General features: G+C 47.2%; 1 protein-coding gene across 11 annotated transcripts in view; it reads right to left on the bottom strand.

Moving 5' to 3' along the window:
- The window catches only part of LOC146809242 (B-cell receptor CD22-like), a 481,112-nt gene that overhangs the window by 210,421 nt on the left and 250,236 nt on the right, over positions 1–20,455 (bottom strand). For all 11 annotated transcript variants that reach the window (XM_085616059.1, XM_085616063.1, XM_085616056.1 and 8 more), the window contains one exon: positions 13,045–13,389. In XM_085616059.1, coding sequence (XP_085472185.1) covers positions 13,045–13,389 — 345 coding nt within the window. The remainder of the gene's footprint in view (positions 1–13,044; positions 13,390–20,455) is intronic.

Raw genomic sequence — 20,455 nt, forward strand, 5'->3', positions numbered from 1 at the left:
AATCCCCTGCAAACCTCACATTTAACTGAAAAAAATCACTTTCTTCTCAAATTTCTGTGTGGGAAAGTTCTAGAATCTACGTGGATCAACAAGTTTCCTGCCACCCAGCGTTTCCCCATGTCTCCCAATAAAAATGATGCCTTAATCATGTGGGTGGGTGAAGTACCCGCGACAGGCAAGGGCCCAAAAGCTATTGAGGCGACATCAAAATTTCCTATCACAAAACAACCTGGTTTTGCAAGGGTGGTCCCATGAGTTTTACCCCGGGCTCGGCGGCCATCTAGAGAAACCTACCAAACCCACACAGTTTTGAAAACTAGACACCCGGGGGAGTCCAGTGTGTTATGGTTTGCGTGGGTCCCCTAATGTTTTCCTACCCAGAATCCCCTGCAAACCTCAAATTTAGCTGAAAAGAAAATCACCTTTTCTCAAATTTCTGTGTGGGAAAGTTCTGGAATCTACGTGGATCTACGAATTTCCTCCCACCCAGAGTTCCCCAGGTCTACCTATAAAAATTATACCTCACTCGTGTGGGTGGGTCAAGTACCCGCAACAGACAAGGGCCCAAAACCTATTGAGGCAACATCAAAATTACCTATCACAAAACAACCTGGTTTTGCAAGGGGGGTCCCATGAGTTTTTGGCCCTGGCCTCGTCGGCCATCTAGGGAAACCTACCAAACCAACACATTTATGAAAACTAGAAACCCGGGTAAGTCCAACGAGGTATGGCTTGCATGGGTCCCCCAACATTTTCCTACCCAGAATCCCCTGCAAACTTCAAATTTAGCTAAATAAAATCACTTTTTCCATACATTTTTGCATGGGATCACCGTGCCGGCAAAAATGTCCTACCACCCAGCCTTCCCCATGTTCTCCCAAGTAAAATGATACCTCACTTATGAGGGTTGGCCAAAGACCTGTGACTAGGAAGAGCCCAAAACATAGGGATTTAGAGTATAGCACCAAGAATTCTAAGCGCTACATTAAAAAAAAAAAAGTTGTTAACCAATTCTGCTTTGGGCACCCACACAAGTGAGGTATCATTATCATTGTACTCGGGAGAACAAGCGGAACGCTGGGTGGTAGGACATTTGTGCCAGGACGGTGATTCCAAGCACAAATATGTGGAAAATATGTTTTTTCAGCTAAATTTGAGGTTTGCAGGGGGTTCTGGGTAGGGAAACGTTGGGGGATCCATGCAAGCCATACCTCATTGGACTCCCCAGGGTGTCTAGTTTGCAGAACCGTGTGGATTTGGTAGGTTTCCTTAGATGGTGGCAAACCTGGGCCAAAAAACCAGGTGCCCCCCCCCCCCCCCGCCCAAACCAGGTAGTTTTGTTAAAGGTAATTGTGAAGTCTCCACAATACGATTAGGGCCATATCCTGTTTCAGCCACCTTGCCTACCCACACAAGTGAGGTACCATTTTTATCGGGAGACAGGGGGGGGGCGCAGGGTGGAAGGAAATTTGTGGATCCACGGAGATTCCAGAACTTTCCCACACAGAAATCTGAGAAAAAAAATGATATTTTCAGCTACATTTTAGGTTTGCAGGGGATTCTGGGTAGGAAAATGTTGGGGGACCCACGCTAGCCATACCTCACTGAACCCCCCCCGGGTGTCTACTTTTCAGAAATGTGTGGGTTTGGAAGTTTCCCTAGATGACCACCGAGCCCGGGGCCAAAAACCCAGGTGACCCCGCTTGCAAACCCAGGTTTTTTTGTGATAGGTAAATTTAATGTATCCTCAATACGTTTTGGGCCCTTGCCTGGCACGGGTACTTGGCCCTCCCACGCGAGTGAGGTACCATATTTATCGGGAGACCTGGGGGAATACTGGGTGGTAGGAAATTTGTGGATCCACTTATTTTCCAGAACTTTCCCACACAGAAATTTGATTTAAAAAACTTCATTTGTTTCAGAGAAATTTGAGGTTTGAAGGGGATTCTGGGTAGGAAAGCTATAGAGGATCCACGCAAGCCATACCTCGCTGGACTCCCCCGGGTGTCTTGTTTTCAGGAATGTGTGGGTTTGGTAGGTTTCCCTAGATGGTCACCGAGCCCAGGGCCAAAAACTCATGGGACCCCCCTTGCAAATCCAGGAAATTTTGATGTCGCCTCAATAGGATTTGGGCCCTTGCCTGTCACGGGTCCTTGACCCACCCACGCAAGGGAGGTACTATTTTTCTCAGAAGACTTTGGGGAATGCGGGGTGACTGGAAATTTGTGGATCCAAGCAGATTCCAGAACTTTTCACCACAGAAATGTGAGGAAAATGTGCTTTTTTGACATTTTTTTAGGTTTGCAAGGGATTCTGGGTAACAGAACCTGGTGAGAGGCAGTCAAGTCACCCCACCCTGTATTGTCCTGGGTGTCTAGTTTTCAAAGATGTATAGGTTTACTAGGTTTCCCTAAGTGCCGGCAGTGCTAGGGTTCAAAAGCTACAGCCAGGCACTTAGCCAAAAAAGGGTCATTTTTCACTGTGAAATTGTGGTGTGTCCACGTTGCTTTTTGTGCCATTTCCTGTCGCGTGCACTGGGCCTAACCACACAAGTGAGGTACAGTTTTTCTTGGAAGACTCTGGGGAATGCGGGGTGGGTGTAAATTTTTGGATTCACGCAGATTCCAGATCTTTCCACCACAGAAATGTGAGGAAAATGTGTTTTTTTTTTTTTACAATTTTTTAGGTTTGCAAGGGATTCTGGGTAACATAACCTGGTAAGAGGCAGTCAAGTCACCCCATCCTGGATTCCCTTGGTGTCTAGTTTTCAAAAATGTATAGGCTAGCTAGTTTTCCCTAGGTTTCGGTAGAGCTAGGGTTCAAAAACTACATGTAGGCACTTTGCAAAAATAGGGTAATTTTTCATTGTGAAATTGTGGTGTGTTCACATTGCGTTTTGAGCCGTTTCCTGTCATGGGCTCTATGCCTACCCACACAAGTGAGGTACCATTTGTATCGGAAGACTTAGGGTAATTAAGATTTATGTTTTTTTTTTTATTTATTTTTTTATTAAGATCTTATATTACAGCATAGCAAAAAACAAATTACCATACATACATATATTATGTATTTTACTTCCACACAATTAGATATTCCAAAGTACCCAGATAGGAAGGGTACCAAATAGAAAAAAATGAAGAGGGGGAAAAAAAAAAAAGAAAAAAAAGGGAATTATATATAAGAGAAACCTGCCTAGGGTTCATTTTTAAGGCCCTCTTTCCACTGCTCAATGGGTCTCCAAATTCTCCTCCCACGTAGTTTGCCCTTTTTCCCTTTCCTTGCATAGATTCCATTCTCCAAATGATAAACAGCAAGTAGCCTAGCTAACCACTGATGTAGCGTAGGAGGCACTTTGCCTAGCCATGCCTTAGCAATGCACATTCGCAGGACAGACATAGCCATACATAAAAATTCCTCATAGGGCCCCTCAGAGCCTGCATTGACCCCAAATATGATCAAAACTGATGAGAGGCTAACTTTTATCCCCAATGACCTATGAAGAAACAATTCTACTGCTCTATGAAGAGTATACAACTGTGGACAAGTTGCGAATATATGAATTATGTCTGCCTCCGTGGAATCACAGCGAGGGCAAGTAATGCCTAAGGTACCCCCCCACTGAGCTATCCTTGCAGGTGTGTGATACATGGAATATATTGTCTTATAATGTTGGGCCTGCAGTGCTGCTGAGCAAAGTATTGTCTGTCTCAGGTCGAGTGAATCCTGAAAGCAGTCTTGATCAGTACCTAATTTCTCTGCCCATTTTATGCCAAATTTCCCTAGATCATCTGGCTTAGCTGCGGCAAGTTCTGCATAAAATCTACGGACAGTGCAGTTTCCCCCGCTTTCAATAATATCCAAAATGTTATTATTGCTGAACCCTAATGGTCCTCCGTGTTTATTCGAGATAAAACATCGTACCTGCACGTATTTAAAAAAAAACCTATCAATACCATAGACGGCCTGTAGTTCTGAGAACTGGAGTGGCCCACCAGGTCGCCTAGTTTCAGGATTCCATGTTCCCCCCACTCCACCATCACTGGATCCATAAATATCTCCCCGGGAGGGATACGAGTATATCTATTTAATCTTCCAAGGCCGAATTTTGTTGTAAATGCTGCCCATATCTTATACGCCGCCTGCAATGTCTTCAACCTTGTTCTTTTATAATAACTAGAATCTGTACAGTTAAGAAAACAATTCCCCGCTTCTGCCCCCAGCACCGTCTCATATACATTAGTGAAGCTGGATCTATCCTCGGGATTCCTTTCTGCTCCACCCAGTAGCCCCTGCATGTACTGAGGAGCCGCCGCCCAGCAATACATTCTAAAGTCGGGGGCCCCCATCCCCCTCTTTCCCTGGGAAGGGTAATGTATCGATATGCCCTCCTTGTTTTGCCATGAGCCCATATGAATCTGTTTAGAGTATGTTCTAGTGCCCGAAACCATTTGGCTTCAAAGAAAAGTTTAATCGCCCTGAACAGGTATAGGAATTTAGGTAAGATGGTCATCTTCCTCACATTTGTGCGGCCCACTAACGACAAGTGGAGATTATGTACTCTGCTAAGATCCCGTTTCACATTATTAATCAATGGCTCAATATTCTGCTCTACTATACTGCTCAAATCTGGTGAGATGCGAATCCCTACCTAACCACCCTATTATCCTCGCAGACCGTGATATTGTTTTTAATTATCTGGGTTTTAGCCCTATTGAGCCCATACCCTGAAACCTGCCCAAATCTTCTGCTTCTACCTCTTTGATAGCAGTGACTGGTGCTGATGTAGCGATTGCGACGTCATCTGCGTAGGCGAAGGTTTTCAACTCCGGCCCGTGTATAGCTAAAGGGAGGCTCCTGTTGTTATATTCCAGTCTGCGTAGCAATGGGTCCATATACAAAGCAAATAGAAGGGGTGAGGATGGGCACCCTTGTCTCGTCCCTCGCTTGATCTGCAGCGGGCGGTGTATCCTTGGTTGATTCTCAGGATTACCTATAAAGAGCCTGTATAGCTTTTATATAGCCTTCCCCTATACCGATCCACCTCATGGCATCCAGAGGTAGTCCCAGGAGACCCTATCAAATGCCTTCTCTACGTCGAGTAACAAAACAGCAGTAGGGTCCCCCGAGACCTCCGCTGCGTCAAAAAGGGTGAGCATTTGCCTAATATGTTGTGTGGTGCCCTTTCCCGGTATGAAACCATGCTGCGTGGGTGTTGGACTTGGCCCTTCTGGCAGGTTCACCCCCGAGACTTTTTGCTTTCTATTGGTAACTTGGTTTAGTGATTTTTTTGAGTTTCTGCGCACTTTACCGCTGTGTCCCAGGGTAAAGTGCGTGCGTGTTGTGAGGTTGGCCTGCCCTCCCATAGGAATGCATGAGGGAATGTATGTGTCCTGGTAGTTCCTGATGCGTGGGGTGTGCAGGCCCGAGTTTGGTATGTGCGGACTCGTGTGAGTGAATGCTGCGCGATGATGTGTGCGGCGTGCATGTACCTAGTGTGGAAGTGCCACTTCTAGAAGTGGGCACTTCAGTGTGCAGTATGAAATGTGTGGCTTGTCTGGCGATTGGCTAGTGGAGGTCATGTGACGGGCTAGGGATTCCCCAGAGTCAGGAGGAGTCACCCAGTGGTGAATGGGGAGTTAGCATGCTGATGGCTGGGGAGGAGTATACCTGGGTCCTGAATAGGACAGGGCTTTCCCCACACAATGCTGGCGCCGGCCCCTGTGGTGCGTCTAATGACCCTAGCCCTGCCAGTGAATAGGGAGAGGGGCTGAGCAAAACAAAGTGTTCAGGAACCAGATGTAACTGGTTCGCCCCTTCACTGCACCTTCAGACAAAGACTTGTACTGTATAAAAAGGGGCTGTGTCCCCTTACATTGGGTGTTCTCTTGCAGGATCATCTGAGGGGGGGGCCTGCTGCTGCTGGGCGCCAGGAGAGACCGCCACTTGGGACTGCCTCCCTGCTGGAGGGCCCTGTGTGCTGGCTCTGGGCCCAGCCTTTGCCCCCCTGTTCTTGAAGGACTTCTTACTGGACCTTTTTGTTGTCTTACAGCGCCTGGGAGCGCTCCTTGAACTTTGTAGCGCTGTGCGCGCTGTTTTCCTGGACTTGCTATCGTTGTAGCGCCTGGGAGCGCTTGTTGGGCTTTGTAGCGCTGGGAGCGCTGTGATTCTGCCTGCGGGTGCCCACCCCGCCGAAGATTGCGATTACCGAGGGAGCCCACCCCTCTTATCCCCGAGACGATCACCGCTGCAGCCCGGATCGTGCCGGAAGTCAGGCAGCGCTGACCGGGACAACCAGAACAGGAAGTAGGAGGGCGGGAGCCTACCCCGCCTGCTTCCCAAGACTCGCGCTGTTCTGGAGGCCCCGGAGCAGGCAGGAGCCTACCCTGCGCCCCGGGGCGCTTGGCCCAAAAGAAGAGTGCAGCCAGAGCTTGTGCAGAGGGGGCGCGAGGCACGTTGTCGGTGCCTGCCCCTCCGCGGTGCAAAAAGAAGTCCCAAAGGCCTCCCGTCCGCCGGAGCAGAGAAGGACGCGAGACAAGTACTGCCGGTGAGTGGAGGGGCGCAGTAGTGATTGAAGCCTGCTCAGAGGGCCTTTTATCGTGCTGAGTCCCCCGAGAGGGACTCCAACGAAGGGACACCCGTGGCTGCATACCAGGGCGGCCCCGGAAGCCAGTGGGTCGCCCCAACGTGTTCCAGAGCGCTAGACGCTCCAACGTGTGGGGCATTGTTGCTTGAGCCCTGTGTGGCTCCAACGTGGGGAACCCTGCAGCTCTAGAGCGCGAGCCGCTCCAACGAAGGAGCACGATATTATTTAGAGCCCGCGAGGCTCTAGGGGGCATTTTGAATGGTCAGAGCCCAGAGAGGGCTCCAGAGGCACGCCGGTGCCTGAATTTCGTTCCACAGCTGCCCAGCACTTAGTGGGCAGCTGCCACGTTTAGGTTGGGGATATTTTCGCTTGAGCCTGCGCAGCTGGCGCAGCTTGATTGGACACAGAGCGTCCTAGCCTGGACAAGGCCAGTGGGCCTAGGGACTGCCACAGTGGTGGCTTATGTGAGTCTCCTTGCTTTACACCGCTGAATGTATTTTGATGCATCATGTGTTTCCCTAACCTGCACCTCTGAATGTGTGTTGATGCATCATGTGCCTTGTTCTTACACCGCTGAATGTGTTTTTATGCATCATGTGTTTTCTTTCCCTACACCTCTGAATGTGATGCATCATGTGTAACGTCCTATTACCCCTACAGGTATTGTGATACGTAGGTGGTTGTTTGCTTTCTCCTAGTACAGGTGGTGCTAGTGAGGTTCTAGTTCCCTGCGCAGTATTCTCCTAAAGTGGTTAGGGTTGCGTAGGTGATACTTTCTTGATACCAGTAAGTACTGGTTGTGTGCTATACCTATTATTTTTGTGCTACAGTGATCTTATATATTTTATGTGCTAAGTTCTAAAAGTGCTAATTCCTGACAGTGGTCCAGGTGGCCCTGTCTTGTATATAATCCCTTGTAAATTCTGCCCGTGCCTGTTGGCACATTGTAAAGTGTGTGTTTTTATCTAATGTGTTGTGTATAATACAAAGGTTATTTTTATAGAATACCTTGTGTGGAGTTTCCTTTGTGGTGGGCCTTGGGTGTTGTTGCTGGGTGCGCGCGCAAACGCTTTACACATCGCCTCAGAGATAAGCCTGACTGCTCGTGCCAAGCTACCATGGGGGTGAGCAGGGGTTATCTTTGGCGTGTAACTTCCTTGCCCTGACTAGAGTGGTAGTTTCTGCCTGACTTTGGCGCAAGCCTTAGCCAACCAGAAATCGCCAGTTCTAACAGTGGGGCTGACCATGCTGTCAATCACCCTGCCTAACCTCATAGCGAGTATTTTGGAAAAGATCTTCGCATCAGCGTTCATAAGTGTAACGGGCCTATAAGATCCTGGTTCTGATGGAGGTTTGTGCTTTTTCAGGATTACTACTATATCGCCCCCCCTCAGGAGCTTGGTATGGAGAGACCTTGTTGTGCTTGTGCGATTATAGCCTGCATATCCCTACTTAACACGCCTTGAAAAACTTTATAAAATTCAGTGGGCATCTGATCCGGACCTGCTGCCTTACCCGAGGGGAGATTTTTTAATGCAGTTACCATCTCCTCTAGAGTTAAAGGGAGATCAAGAGCCAACTTCTCCTCCTCAGAGAGGACCGGGTGTGGAATGCCCTTTAAGTATTCCTGAGTGGACGCTACAATGCTTATCTGGTTTTGATTATAGAGTTCTGCATAAAAAAGTCTAAAAACCTCCCGTTTTGCCCATGAGTCTGTAAGTACATCACCCCTATCATCTAGAATCTCCTTTATTTCCCCTGCTGCCATTTTCTGCCTTGTGCGTATTGCCAGAATATGCCCTACTCTCTCACTTAGTTCATAGCACATTTCTTTCTTAACCAAAAAACTGGCTGCCGCTTTGCTCGCGATACTCTCGCTTGCCTCAGCTTTACCGACTGCAATTTTAAGAAGTATTTTCTCCAGGGGTGCCTTCTGCTGTATAGCTACATTCAACTCCTCCTCTGCCAACCTTTTCATAAGCGTTTCCACTCTTTCCTTTTCCTGTTTTTTCTTATATAGTGTGTAACTCAAAGTCTCCCCTCGTACCCTTGCTTTAAAAGCATCCCAAACAATAGCAGAGGAGATACTTCCTCTATTAATCTCCCTGTATATTCTAATCCACTCCCTCATATGGTTAACATATTCCTCATCCTTTAATAATGCCCTCTCAAAAGTCCAGTTACTTCCCCCTGTTAACGACCCTCCCTAATTTAAGAGTGATTATTAGAGGATTATGATCGGAGATTATCCGTGGCTGTTTTTCTATCCCGGTTCTTGCAGTAAGGTAGTTAGATACTAAAAAGTAATTTAATCTCACGGAAATCCTGTGTGGTGCTGAATAGAATGTGCTACCGGTGCCTAAAGGATTAAACCGCGACGAAAGGTCTGTTAATGAGTTATGATATGCCAAATTAACTATTGCGGCACATGTCTTTTTCTTACGGCCAGTATAAATCTGCCCCACCTCTGTGCCCAAACCAGTCAGCCCATTGATATTGAGATCCCCACAACAAATGATAGGTTTTGGCCATAGAGCTAATTCCGAATCCAGAAACTCAAAAACATCTGGGTCATCTTCAGTAGAGCCATAAATTGATACTAAGGTGAATGTCTCCCCCTTAGTTGTACATTCTAGGAGGACCCATCTCCCCCCTTGATCCTCCTTTCTCTCGACTATTGCTTCCCCTCTTTTAGCAAGAACAGCCACTCCCAGAGTTGTTGATCCTTGTTTAGTATTCACCAGCACCGTAAATCGCAACTGCTCCAGGAGATAGCCTTTCGTCCCTTCTATGTGTTTCTCCAGTAAGCAAGCAAGGTCTAAGTGCATTTACCTGAGGAGTGCTTCCGCCCGTTGCCTTTTAGTGCCATCATTGAGACCACAGATATTTATTGATGCAATCCGGATACTCATTAAAATACATCATATTGCTGTCCTACTTTTCCCAGTCGTACCTTGTAAGAACTAGAAACGTACGCAATGCTGTGCTGCTTGTGCTGTGTGTCCCCCCTTATGCTCCCTCCCAACCCCCATCCCAACCCCCCCCTCTCAACACTCCTCCCCCCAGGGACCCCCCCCCCCTTTACAGGCAAATAGGTCAAGCATGACCTATGGGTGACCACTTATTGGATTGCAGCCATCGCATCCTTCTCCCTCCCAAATGCCAATCAAGCCTTATGGTTGATACCCCCTAACCCCCTGAAAAAACCAGTGTGACCAACTTAGGACCCGACCTAGGAAGCCACCTGTATAGCCCAGAGTCCCTTAACCCATGCCTTAACTTTAAGCAGTTCAACCACCTTTCTGTCCCTTTAATTCCTCCATGTACTGTTGCACCTTAACTTCTGAAAAGAACATTTTAACCTGCCCCTTTGTGATCACCTTAAGCCTGGTGGGATATAGGAGGTAAGCCTCCGACCCTAGGGCCTGGAGAGGAGCTATTAACTGCCTTAACCTCCATCTTCTCTCAACAGTAGTGTGGCAAAGTCGGGTCTGGCGAAAAAAGTGATGTCTTTAAATGAGCGCTTAGACTCTGGCTTTGACTTGTCCATAATTTCTTGTCTAAGCAGGTAGTTACCCACATAGACCAAAATTGCCCTGGGCCTGCCCTCCTGTGACCCCCCATGCCCCTTCCTTAGTGTCAGTGGAAACCGATGTGCTCTCTGAATTTCATTCTCCCACTGCCAGGATGGTGATTCCGGGAAAGCGCCCTTCAGTAGGTTAACAACAGATAACCTAGCATCTTGCCCTTCCACCCCCTCGGCCACACCCAGTAGTCTTATATTATTGCGCCGCTGCCGATTCTCAAAATCCTCCAGCTTCCACTGAACATCCTCCGCCATCTTTTCTTGTGTTTGTTTAAAAGTCTATCAGCTGCTAACGTCGTCCTCCAGCCTTCCTGTTCTTTCCTCGACATGTGCCACTCTATCCGCCACTTCAACAAATTGTATGAAGATTTTCCTCAATGAAATTTGTATCTTTTTTGTTGCCTGCCTAGCCCTGCGACTCTCCATCCTCGCTTGCCCCTGCATCTGCTTTAATGTGCTAAACAATAGCTCCAGTGAGGCGGGCTGAGGCTGGGGGGTTGTTGGCTACCGGCTCCCCTTCCAGGCTAAGAGAATTAGTGCCATCCTTGTACATTTGTGAGGTAGCACAGTAGTCCCAGACTAATTTCTTGGCTGTATCCGAGGGGCTCCCAGGCGGGTTGTCTCTTATTTTAGAGCTTCGCTTCCTCTGCGTAGTCTTTCTATAAGAATTACTGGTCCCTGAGTCTGAGTCCTCTATTGAGCTTGCTTCACTAGATAGCATAGACTCCCGAGTCCTCATTCAGAAAAAAACAGTCCCCCTCAGGTGTGCCCCCCCCCTCTCTCCAATAACCCTTGCTGCTGCAGGGCTTTCACATCAATCTGTCTTGCCTGGCTTGCCAGGAGGGGGTCGTTTCCCCACGTACTCACAGCTTGGGGTGGTGTGCCGCATGCGGCTCCTGCCATGGTCTGTGCAGTCAACTCGTCCTTATTACCTGCCAGGGATATGGCCAGGGATCTGTTGTTCTCAGGAAACGCCTTCTGGGCTCCTCCGTCCTTTCCAATGCCTGCTTTGCCGCTCCTCTGCTCACCAGAAGGAGCTCGCGCTGCTGAGCCCAGGCGTTGCTTGGCAACCATGCTTCCGGCGTCCTCGTGGACGGCACCGCTTTCACTTCTCCCTTTCCCCACATCAGCATCTGACTGTTCCAGTACCTTGGCAGTGAAGGCTTCAACCACGGTAGGCTGTCGCATTGAGGCGTCCTTGGGTTTGTCACTGTCTTTTGGTAGCTTCTGCGAGATGTTTCGATTGTTATCCTCGGACACGGTTGCGGGCTCGCTGACATTTCCGCGCTGTTCCCCGTTCTTCTTTGAAGTTGTTACCGGAGCCCTCCAAGCTGTGCCTGAAGAGCGCTGAACCGCGCCCGGGGCTGGAAGGTCTTTACTTGGCATTCTCTCGCTGTGGCTCTTCGGTTCCCTTTGTTCCTTCGCCTGCTTGGGGAGATGCGGGGGCATTGTTGCTCTTATTCTGAAAACAAATGCGGCAATCCTTATGAGGCCAATCTTGACGATTGAAAATAGTGAGACTGTCGGATATACCGACCACCTTGCGGTCCCAGGGTCCCTTTGTATCGCTACTGCCAAAAGTACAGAGCCTCCAGAGGTCCACTGCATCCTACTCAAAACTACATTCTAGGTCCAGGCAGAGAGAAGGAGGGAAGCGATTGAGCGCTACGATCCACCAGCGGCCATCTTGCCCCTCAGTGTTTCCGCGCCTCCATCATTTCCTAGCAAAATTTTTGCAGTACTAGTTGTTGGCCAGGGTAATTAAGATTTGTAAAGCAAATGTTATTACCTATTGACTTTCGATGCATTTCTGCCTTCCAAATAAAAGACAATATGTAAAAAAGAAGTAATTCTGAAAAATGACCGATAATTCGCATGCTAGTATGAGTATGCCCAATTTCGGAAATTTGAGCAAATATCTACTGTTTCTAAACTCTATATTTTGTTCCCATTTCAGAAATACATATGTGTCTTTCATACCGATTTTTCCATGCATACATTTTCCCAGAATAATTGCTATATACCCAGTACATAATAAGAAAAATCGCAAGTCGCTGCTCAGTTTTTGGCTCTGGGTTCGTCGGGTTCTTGGTGAACCTAGAAGTCCTATATATCCCCACAAACAGTAAGGTCCATCGGATGTAACGGTATATTGCTTTCAAAGAGTTGTCATAATTAGAAGAAGTTACAGGTGAAAACGTTGAAACAAAATGATGTTTCTTTCCAACTAATTTTCAAGTTTTCCCATACTTAACGGTTAGTTTCCATAAAGAAACCTTGAAGATCTACACAAATGACCTGTTGCTGAATTCAGAATTTTGTCTTCTTTCCAAAAATGTACAGCTTTCCAGGATCCATTATTGCTTTCATACCCATTTCTACCATTAACTGGAAGAAGGTTGAAAGCACAAAAAATAGCAAAAATAGGCTACGTCCCAGAAAAATACCAAAACCGTGTAAAAAAGTATGGTTTTCTGACAAAAGTTGCTAATTATTTTTAGCTATGGTGCCGTGCAATCAGCCTATGGTTAACAGAAGGCAGAGCTGGAGAACAACCATAACACTTCAAGGTCGCATACCACATCAACAGAGGGATCAGGAACACACCTCTAACTCCAAAGAATACTCCCTTTTAGAATGTAGGAGCCTGTGTTTCATGATAATGACGAGTGTATGTAGAAATTCAGGAGTTTGGGTTGTGGTTTTTTTATTGCATTTATTTCATGTGTCTGCAGTTTGTCAGGTGCGCTTTTTTGCGTTTTTATATAGCGCAAACTCGACCCCAAGGGATTTTAGCGCTTTACATGAGCACCAGTTACATTGCACAAGGACACATTTGCTTTAAATAGAGATGCTAGAACCAAGTCTGCCTTACCTGAGACCGTGACTTTATACGTCTCGAATATGGAGGTGAGCGGCTCAATCCAGGGGTAATAATCAGCCTCGTCCTCTCTTCGGACATCGTTTATCCGCAGGGAGCAGTCGCCGCTCTTTAAATCTCCCACGAAGTCCGTGCGGCTGCGGTACTCTGGTAAAACCTTATCCGTAGATGCACTGCTATATACCTCTAAGGTCCCCTTCTGTAGGAACCATGTGATGCGGAGCTCCCCGGTGCTCGCGGGAGGCTCGCGGTTGTTGAAGGTGCAGGGGATCACCACGCAGGAGCCCCTCAGGGCCGGGACGGTGAGCCGCAGGGAGTGCTGCTTCTCAGAGATGGACACTGAAAGGAGAAACATGACAGAGGAAACATAATCGTGACGATATAGGACTGTATCGCGAACAGCTGCACTAGCTCAGCCCGCAGCTTGGGGTTGACACGTCTAAATATTAAACATACAAGTCCGAATTTCTCCCGGTTAATGCATGAAATGCAAACCGCACAAGTCGGAAACCGGAGCAACCACTCTGTCTCGTGCGGTGCGGTCTGCATTTCTTGCATTAATTCGGAGACATTCCAAGTTACATATATGAAATTAAGACACTTCAAAGGCAAAAAACACACAGGTGCGGGGATCTGCGCTGATCCCATAAGAGATAGAATGTTGACACAAAAAGGAGAAAAGCCAAAAGAGGCGATAAAACAGCTATAACGCTTTCAACAATGTAACAATCAAGAGCTGCCTCAATGGGCTGCGCTGGGTCACTAGAGAGCGACGCGCTCGTATTTATGCGCCTACGGTGTGTGAAGTGAATTATTTTAATCTGATATTTCCCCGAGTTGGTGCATTACTTTGGACAGCACAACTCAGGAACAGAAGCAGGCAAACGCTGCTCACTCTTTCCAAGCTGAGATGCATTAGAGCATCAAGCATTAACACGGAGAAATGTCGGGTTAAATGAGTTCGTTTTACACACTGCAGGCGCATAAAACAGGCGCTGTGCTCTGCGCTGAGCGAGCACCGGCCGCCTTGATACGACCAAAGGTTGGATCTCAGAGAAGTGCATGCATTTAAAACCCTTTAAAAGAGGACTAGAGTGTAGCAGTATGTGGCTAGAGAGCATCTCACGACTCTGTACTAAGGTATTACAGATGCCACTAATAAACATGGATAACAAAAGAATCAGCACAAGGGGCAATAGTATGTGAATGTCTGCAAACCATTATTTGTTTTCTTTTTCACAACTAAATAGACATTTTTTAGGTCTCGCAAAGGGCAGCGCATGCGCTGCCTCTCCGAGGCATCAAGTAATTAGAATGTTGGGTGAAACTCCGCCCACTGCCCGGTATTTCTGTTGCTGCTTGCCATTAGTTTAACCTTGGCATAGCCGTTGTCATCTGGCTTTTTAGTGGCTGTTGATGTGAGACTGACTTCCGTTTAGTCCGGAAGCAGCAGCGCCTAACTACTGTTTTGGTCCGCTTGTATGTTTAATGTGTTGCTGTGGAGAACTCTTTTATACGATTGTTGCAGCGACGTTTTCAGACCCCTCCCGCCTCCCCACACAGCATGCCTAAGTGCCTTTATTTATTTCATATCAGCGGCGCTTTCAGACCCCTCCCGCCTCCTCCAAACAGCATGCCGAAGCGCCTTTATTTATTTCAAACCAGCGGCGCTTTCAGACCCGACCCGCCTCCCCATACAGCATGCCTGCCGAAGCGCCTTTATTTATTTCAAACCAGCGGCGCTTTCAGACCCCTCCCGCCTCCCCATACAGCATGCTGGATCTGTCCCACCTCCTCCACACAGCATGCCGAAGCGCCTTTATTTATTTCACATCAGCGGCGCTTTCAGACCCCTCCCGCCTCCCCACACAGCATGCCGAAGCGCCTTTATTTATTTCACATCAGCGGCGCTTTCAGATCCCTCCCGCCGCCTCCACATAGCATGTCGAAGCACCTTTATTTATTTCACATCAGCGGCGCTTTCGGACCCCTCTCGTCGCCTCCACATAGCATGTCGAAGCACCTTTATTTATTTCACATCAGCGGCGCTTTGAGACCCCTCTCGCCGCCTCCACATAGCATGTCGAAGCACCTTTATTTATTTCAAATCAGCGGTGCTTTTCAGACCCCTCCCGCCTCCCCATACAGCATGCCGAAGCGCCTTTATTTATTTCACATCAGCTGCACTTTCAGACCCCTCCCGCCTCCCCATACAGCATGCCGAAGCGCCTTTATTTATTTCAAATCAGCGGCGCTTTTCAGACCTTGGTGAAGCGCCTTTATTGTTGCAGCAGACCATTCGCGAAACTTTCGGCCGCCCTCCTCTCTGTGTCAGCTCCACGTCATTCTCCAGACAAACATTACAAACATGGCAGAGCGGCGAACGACAGAAGAAACGGAGCCAGGTAAACAGACCCCGCTCCTTTCCTCATGCATGTTCACGGGTGGTTGTTTACTGAACAATGCACTTAAAAAACTTACAGGTGGTGTTTGCCTAAAATCTCTTGGAGGCGGAGCCACACTACGAGAGGCTTTGTGCCCAGATTGTTGCACTTTGTACGGCTGGTGCCTCTGGTGTGGCTCCTGCCTCAGCAATAAAAGGTAACATGTGTTTCCTACGTGAGTGGCCGAGTGTGTGTTTACTTTGCTCACAATGCCAGCCTTGGGGTGTATTGACATCTCCCCTTCATTCGAAATTCCATGTAAGGGCTGCGCTTGTTCTATTCGTCACTCTTAACTTCTTTCAACCTCTGTTCTTAAATCACCCCCTTTCCATGTAATCCTACCCCTCAGGCACGCAACGCCCATTGGGCTCAACAGGCTTCAGCGCCCCCCTCCCGCCCCGTCGTGTCAGCCCGAGCTGAGATAGCTTCGAAGGCGCACACAGACATTTTTTAAGCTGCCAGCCGCACCTGAGTACTTCACAGGTCGTTAAAAGACCATTCAGTTATTAACGAGGCTTTGTTATTTTATCACTGGCTTCTGTCCTGTGTGTGTGTGACACGTCTGTGTGTGTGTGTGTGTTCTGCATATGTTTGAGCTTCTGGTGTGTGTTTGCGTGCATGTTACCTTGTGTGTTTGCGCACCCGCCTGTATGTATGTATGTGCGGGTGTCTTGTGTATATGTTTGAATGCATTTACTTGTAGCTGCTGGCAGTAACCTCGCGGGCAGGCAGCAGCGACAGACATGATGAAGAGCAGAGCTCATCTACAAGCCTGCGGGCCGCCAACGTGTCCCATCCAAAGTTAATCGCCATGCGCTTCAAGATTTCATATCACGCTTTTGGCTCACCGCTGCCACTATCAGACTTCTAAAAAAAAAAAAATATATATATATATATATATATATATATATATATATATATATATATATATATATATATATATATATATATATATATATATATATATATATATATATATATATATATATATATATATATATATTTTGACCCTTCGCCATCCTACATATTTTTGAGAATTCACTTTCTAAGCTACCTATTTAATAAATCCCATTCCTTGTTCACCTGTCCCCATGTAATATGTGCTAAATTGCAGTACAAACATTTTTTAGTTTGAAATCTCTAGACAGCTAGAGCAACAAAAAGTATATATATTTTTAATTATTTCACCGCATACTGATTTATTTAGCTTTTGCCATTTCCAATACAGCGCCTTAAGTGAGTCGCTCCTTCACACTTTCTAAGCTTCCCGCTACATTCCATCATTATTTTATGAAACACGAGCTCCCTATTTTAGGTTGGAAGCGTTTTTCATTGCTCTGTTTTTAAGTTGCATTCTTTTCCTGCCCTTTTGGACTGGTTTGACCTACCAAGTCGGTGATTAAGTATCCCCGCATGCTGACTTGTGGATCCCGGCTGTGACACAAGTCCACCTTTACCAGCCCCCCTTGGATAACTTCAAAACGTAAGTTATTGTATATTGTTTTCAGGACATTTTTTTTACACAGTCTGTAAATTATTTATACATGTGTCCTCCTTTGGGCTGTCTTTTTGTCAGCGTTTTGGTACATTGAGACTGCACCAGTAAAATTAAACGTGCACTAGAAATCTTTCTAAGCATCGTGGCACTTATTTATAGCTTTTGCCTGCGCCACACATCTTCGTGGTGTTTAGAAGATAAGTGTGCCAATTACGGTTTCGGAACCCGTCTTTTTCCCAAAATACATCGCTCTCTAAAAAAAAAAAGAAATGTCCCTTCTTTCTTTTTGAATTATCTTGCTATAGCACACACAACATATAATTTTTCACTAAGGTGAGTTTTTCCACACCGGCAAAAGGCGGTGGTATAATGTAGCATGTGTTCTACTGAAAATAGGCAGACAGGGCCACCATTAATTACAAATACGTAAGACACCACATAAATCCAATCCACACCACAGAATTCCACATCATGCCACAAAATTCAACAGCACACCACATAATTAAACTACACTACATACCACTCCACAACCCAACCATATCACATAATTACACTTCGTGACACAATCCCACTCCGCAAAATTCCAGTACACTCACAAGTCACAACCACATAATTACTATCCACATAATTCCACTGCACACTATGACACACAATTTTCACACAAATACACTGCATACCACACAATTCACCCTAAATTCCACAACAAATAATTCCAATTCAACACACATAATTCCACTCGAAACCACATACATCCAATCCACTCCACTCCAAACCAAAACACATACATAAAAGCCATTGCCATTTACAATGCCAATAGCTCTAACTCTCGCAAATGCGAGACCTATTGCATTGCAAATGCTTGTTTCTTGCAGTCATCATTCGGCAGGATCTACTAAGCCGGCATTGCCTTGTGGAACACAACTTTGTCCTCATCGTTGCACGTTTGAAAAATAATTCACCATTTACACTGGCGATAAGGTATGAAACGCTGCCCTCCGTGCAAGAGTGCGCCTAATTTAAGAAAGTGAAATGCATGTGCGTGGGAGAAAGAGTGGGGGGCATCACAGAGACGACAGGGAGAAGGCAGGCAGGTTAGGGTGTGTGACAAGTCCAAGTGGGTTTTGCGAGGTAAAGTAAGGACAGCAGAAGTGGCAGTGAGTGAGAACAAGCATTTGCAATGCAACAGGTCTCACCTTTACGCGAGTTTGAGCTATTGGCATTGGAAATGACAATGCCTTTTATTTATGTGTTGGTTTTTAAAACATAAATAAAAGGCATTGTCGTGTACAATGGTAATAGCTTAAAGACATGCAACCGCCTTTTTTAAAGATGAACTGCAGAATAATCGCAGCTCTCGCTATGGTGACCCGTTGCAGGCATCAACACATCATATGTACTAAATAAAGGTGAGGGCGCCCATGGCGAGCTGAATGTTGCAGAAAAGCACTTGTGACTGCAGTACCAGAAACTCATTAAATAGTGCTTTACAGATGAAATAAGAGGTACCGTGTAACAACCGAAGTAAAAGGGCCAGTCCTCATCGGAGGTTACAAAGGAAGCTAGGGTGGTACTAAGGAGGGACTATCAAGCCTATTGACTAATCAGAAGCCAGCATTTATTCAGGACAATGACAAATGAAAAAGATGGGCAGAGTGGGCGGGGCTTCAAGTGCATACTCTAATACAGCATGGCTCGCATAGCAGCGCATGAACTGCCCAGGCTCGACCTAAAAAGTGGAAGCCAGAAAGGAGCTGCGGCGAGCCAACAACTTAACAGGGAGAGCTGAGCCAAGGGTGTAGCTGAGCTCTGAGAGCTTGTGCACGAGCTGAGCCCTGAAAATAGTTGCCATCTAAATCATGCGATAAACGAAGTGAAAATATGATACTCTCCTTAAAATGAAAAAAGGTATTTCTTTGACATGAAGTAGTGTTTTTCACCTTAATACATCAGATTATTCTTGTACAGCATATTATCCTATGCGATAACAAAGAAAAAGGAAGCTCTGTAAAATCAAATATTTGCCAAGATAACAGAATTTGGTCACTTGGTAAAGCCAAGATTGGTCCCAGATTTTCTGGTTTTACAATGTGCAATTCCCCCACCAGATGGCAACCTCTTTCTCTTCTTTGAACACCAAAGGTTTAGGATTTGTTTTTAATTCTTGGCGCATGGTGGTAGAGCGTGCGTGACAGACAGAGGAAGCATTAAAGCTCGGCTTCTTTTGGGCTCAAGGGCTCAAGAGGACCTCGAGCTGAGCCAGAGCCAGGCCACTGGCTTGAGCTTTACATGGCTCGCACACCTCTAGTACAAGGGGGCGTTAGACAACGGACAGCACGCAAACAAGTTGCAGACAGAGGGAGCACACAGAAGCCTTCATTTGTTGCAAGCACCGAGGCTGTTAGCAGCACAAAGCTGCCAGCAGCAGGGGCACCAGAGCTTGATAGCAGGAGAAAGAAGGGTATGTCAACCAGGTGGATGAGAATGTCAGCAGGAGGGAGGTGAGGCTGTCAGTAGTTGGGGGAAGAGAGACATTATCCAGAGGGAGACGAGGATGTCAGCAGGAGGGGGAGAGGTTGTCGCAGAAGGGGGGACAGGCTGCTAGAGATAGTGAGTCAGCCTGGCAGCAGGAAAGGTTGGCAGCAGGAGGGAGGAGAGACCATGAGCCAGAGGAGAAGAGGCTTTTCAGAAGGAGGGAGGAGAGGTTGTCAGTGACAGGAGTGAGCATCTCAGCAGGAGGGAGGAGAGGCTGTGAGACAGTGGGAGGAGAGTCGAGGGAGATGTCCGTCAGTCAGATAAAAGAGACACTGTCAACAGAAGGAAAGAGAGGCTGCGAGTCAGCGACAAGTTGATGTCAGCGCGAGGGAGGAGAGTCTGTCAGCAGGAGAGGGACAGGTTGTCAGCAGGAGGGGGCAGGCTGTAAGAGATTGTGAGTCAGCCTGGCAACAAAAAAAGTTGATAGCAGGAGGGAGGAGGGATAGGGAGTCAGCCTGACAGCAGCAAAGGTTGGCAGCAGGAGGGAGGAGAGACCATGAGCCAGAGGGCGAAGATGCTTCTCAGAAGGAGAAGGATGCTTCTCAGAAGGAGAAGGATGCTTCTCAGTTGTCAGTGGCAGAAGTGAGCCTCTCAGCAAGAGTGAGGAGAAGCTGCGAGTCAGCGGGAGGAGAGTCGAGGGAGATGTCCGTCAGTCAGATAAAAGAGACACTGTCAACAGGAGAAAAGAGAGGCTGTGAGTAAGCGAGGAGTTGATGTCAGCGCAAGGGAGGAGAGGCTGTCAGCAGGAGGAATGAAAAGCCGTCAGCAGGAGAGGCAGTCAGCAAGAGGGAGGAGAGGCTGTGATAGTGGTGAGCATCTCAGCAGGTGGAAGTTGAGGCTGTCACTGATAGGAATGAGATTCACGGTAGGAGAGGCTGTGAGTTCGCGAGCGGAGAGACGGACAGTAGGAAAAATAAATCTGACAGGTGGA

Source organism: Triturus cristatus, chromosome 7, assembly GCF_964204655.1.
Source record: "Triturus cristatus chromosome 7, aTriCri1.1, whole genome shotgun sequence".
NCBI lineage: Eukaryota > Metazoa > Chordata > Amphibia > Caudata > Salamandridae > Triturus > Triturus cristatus.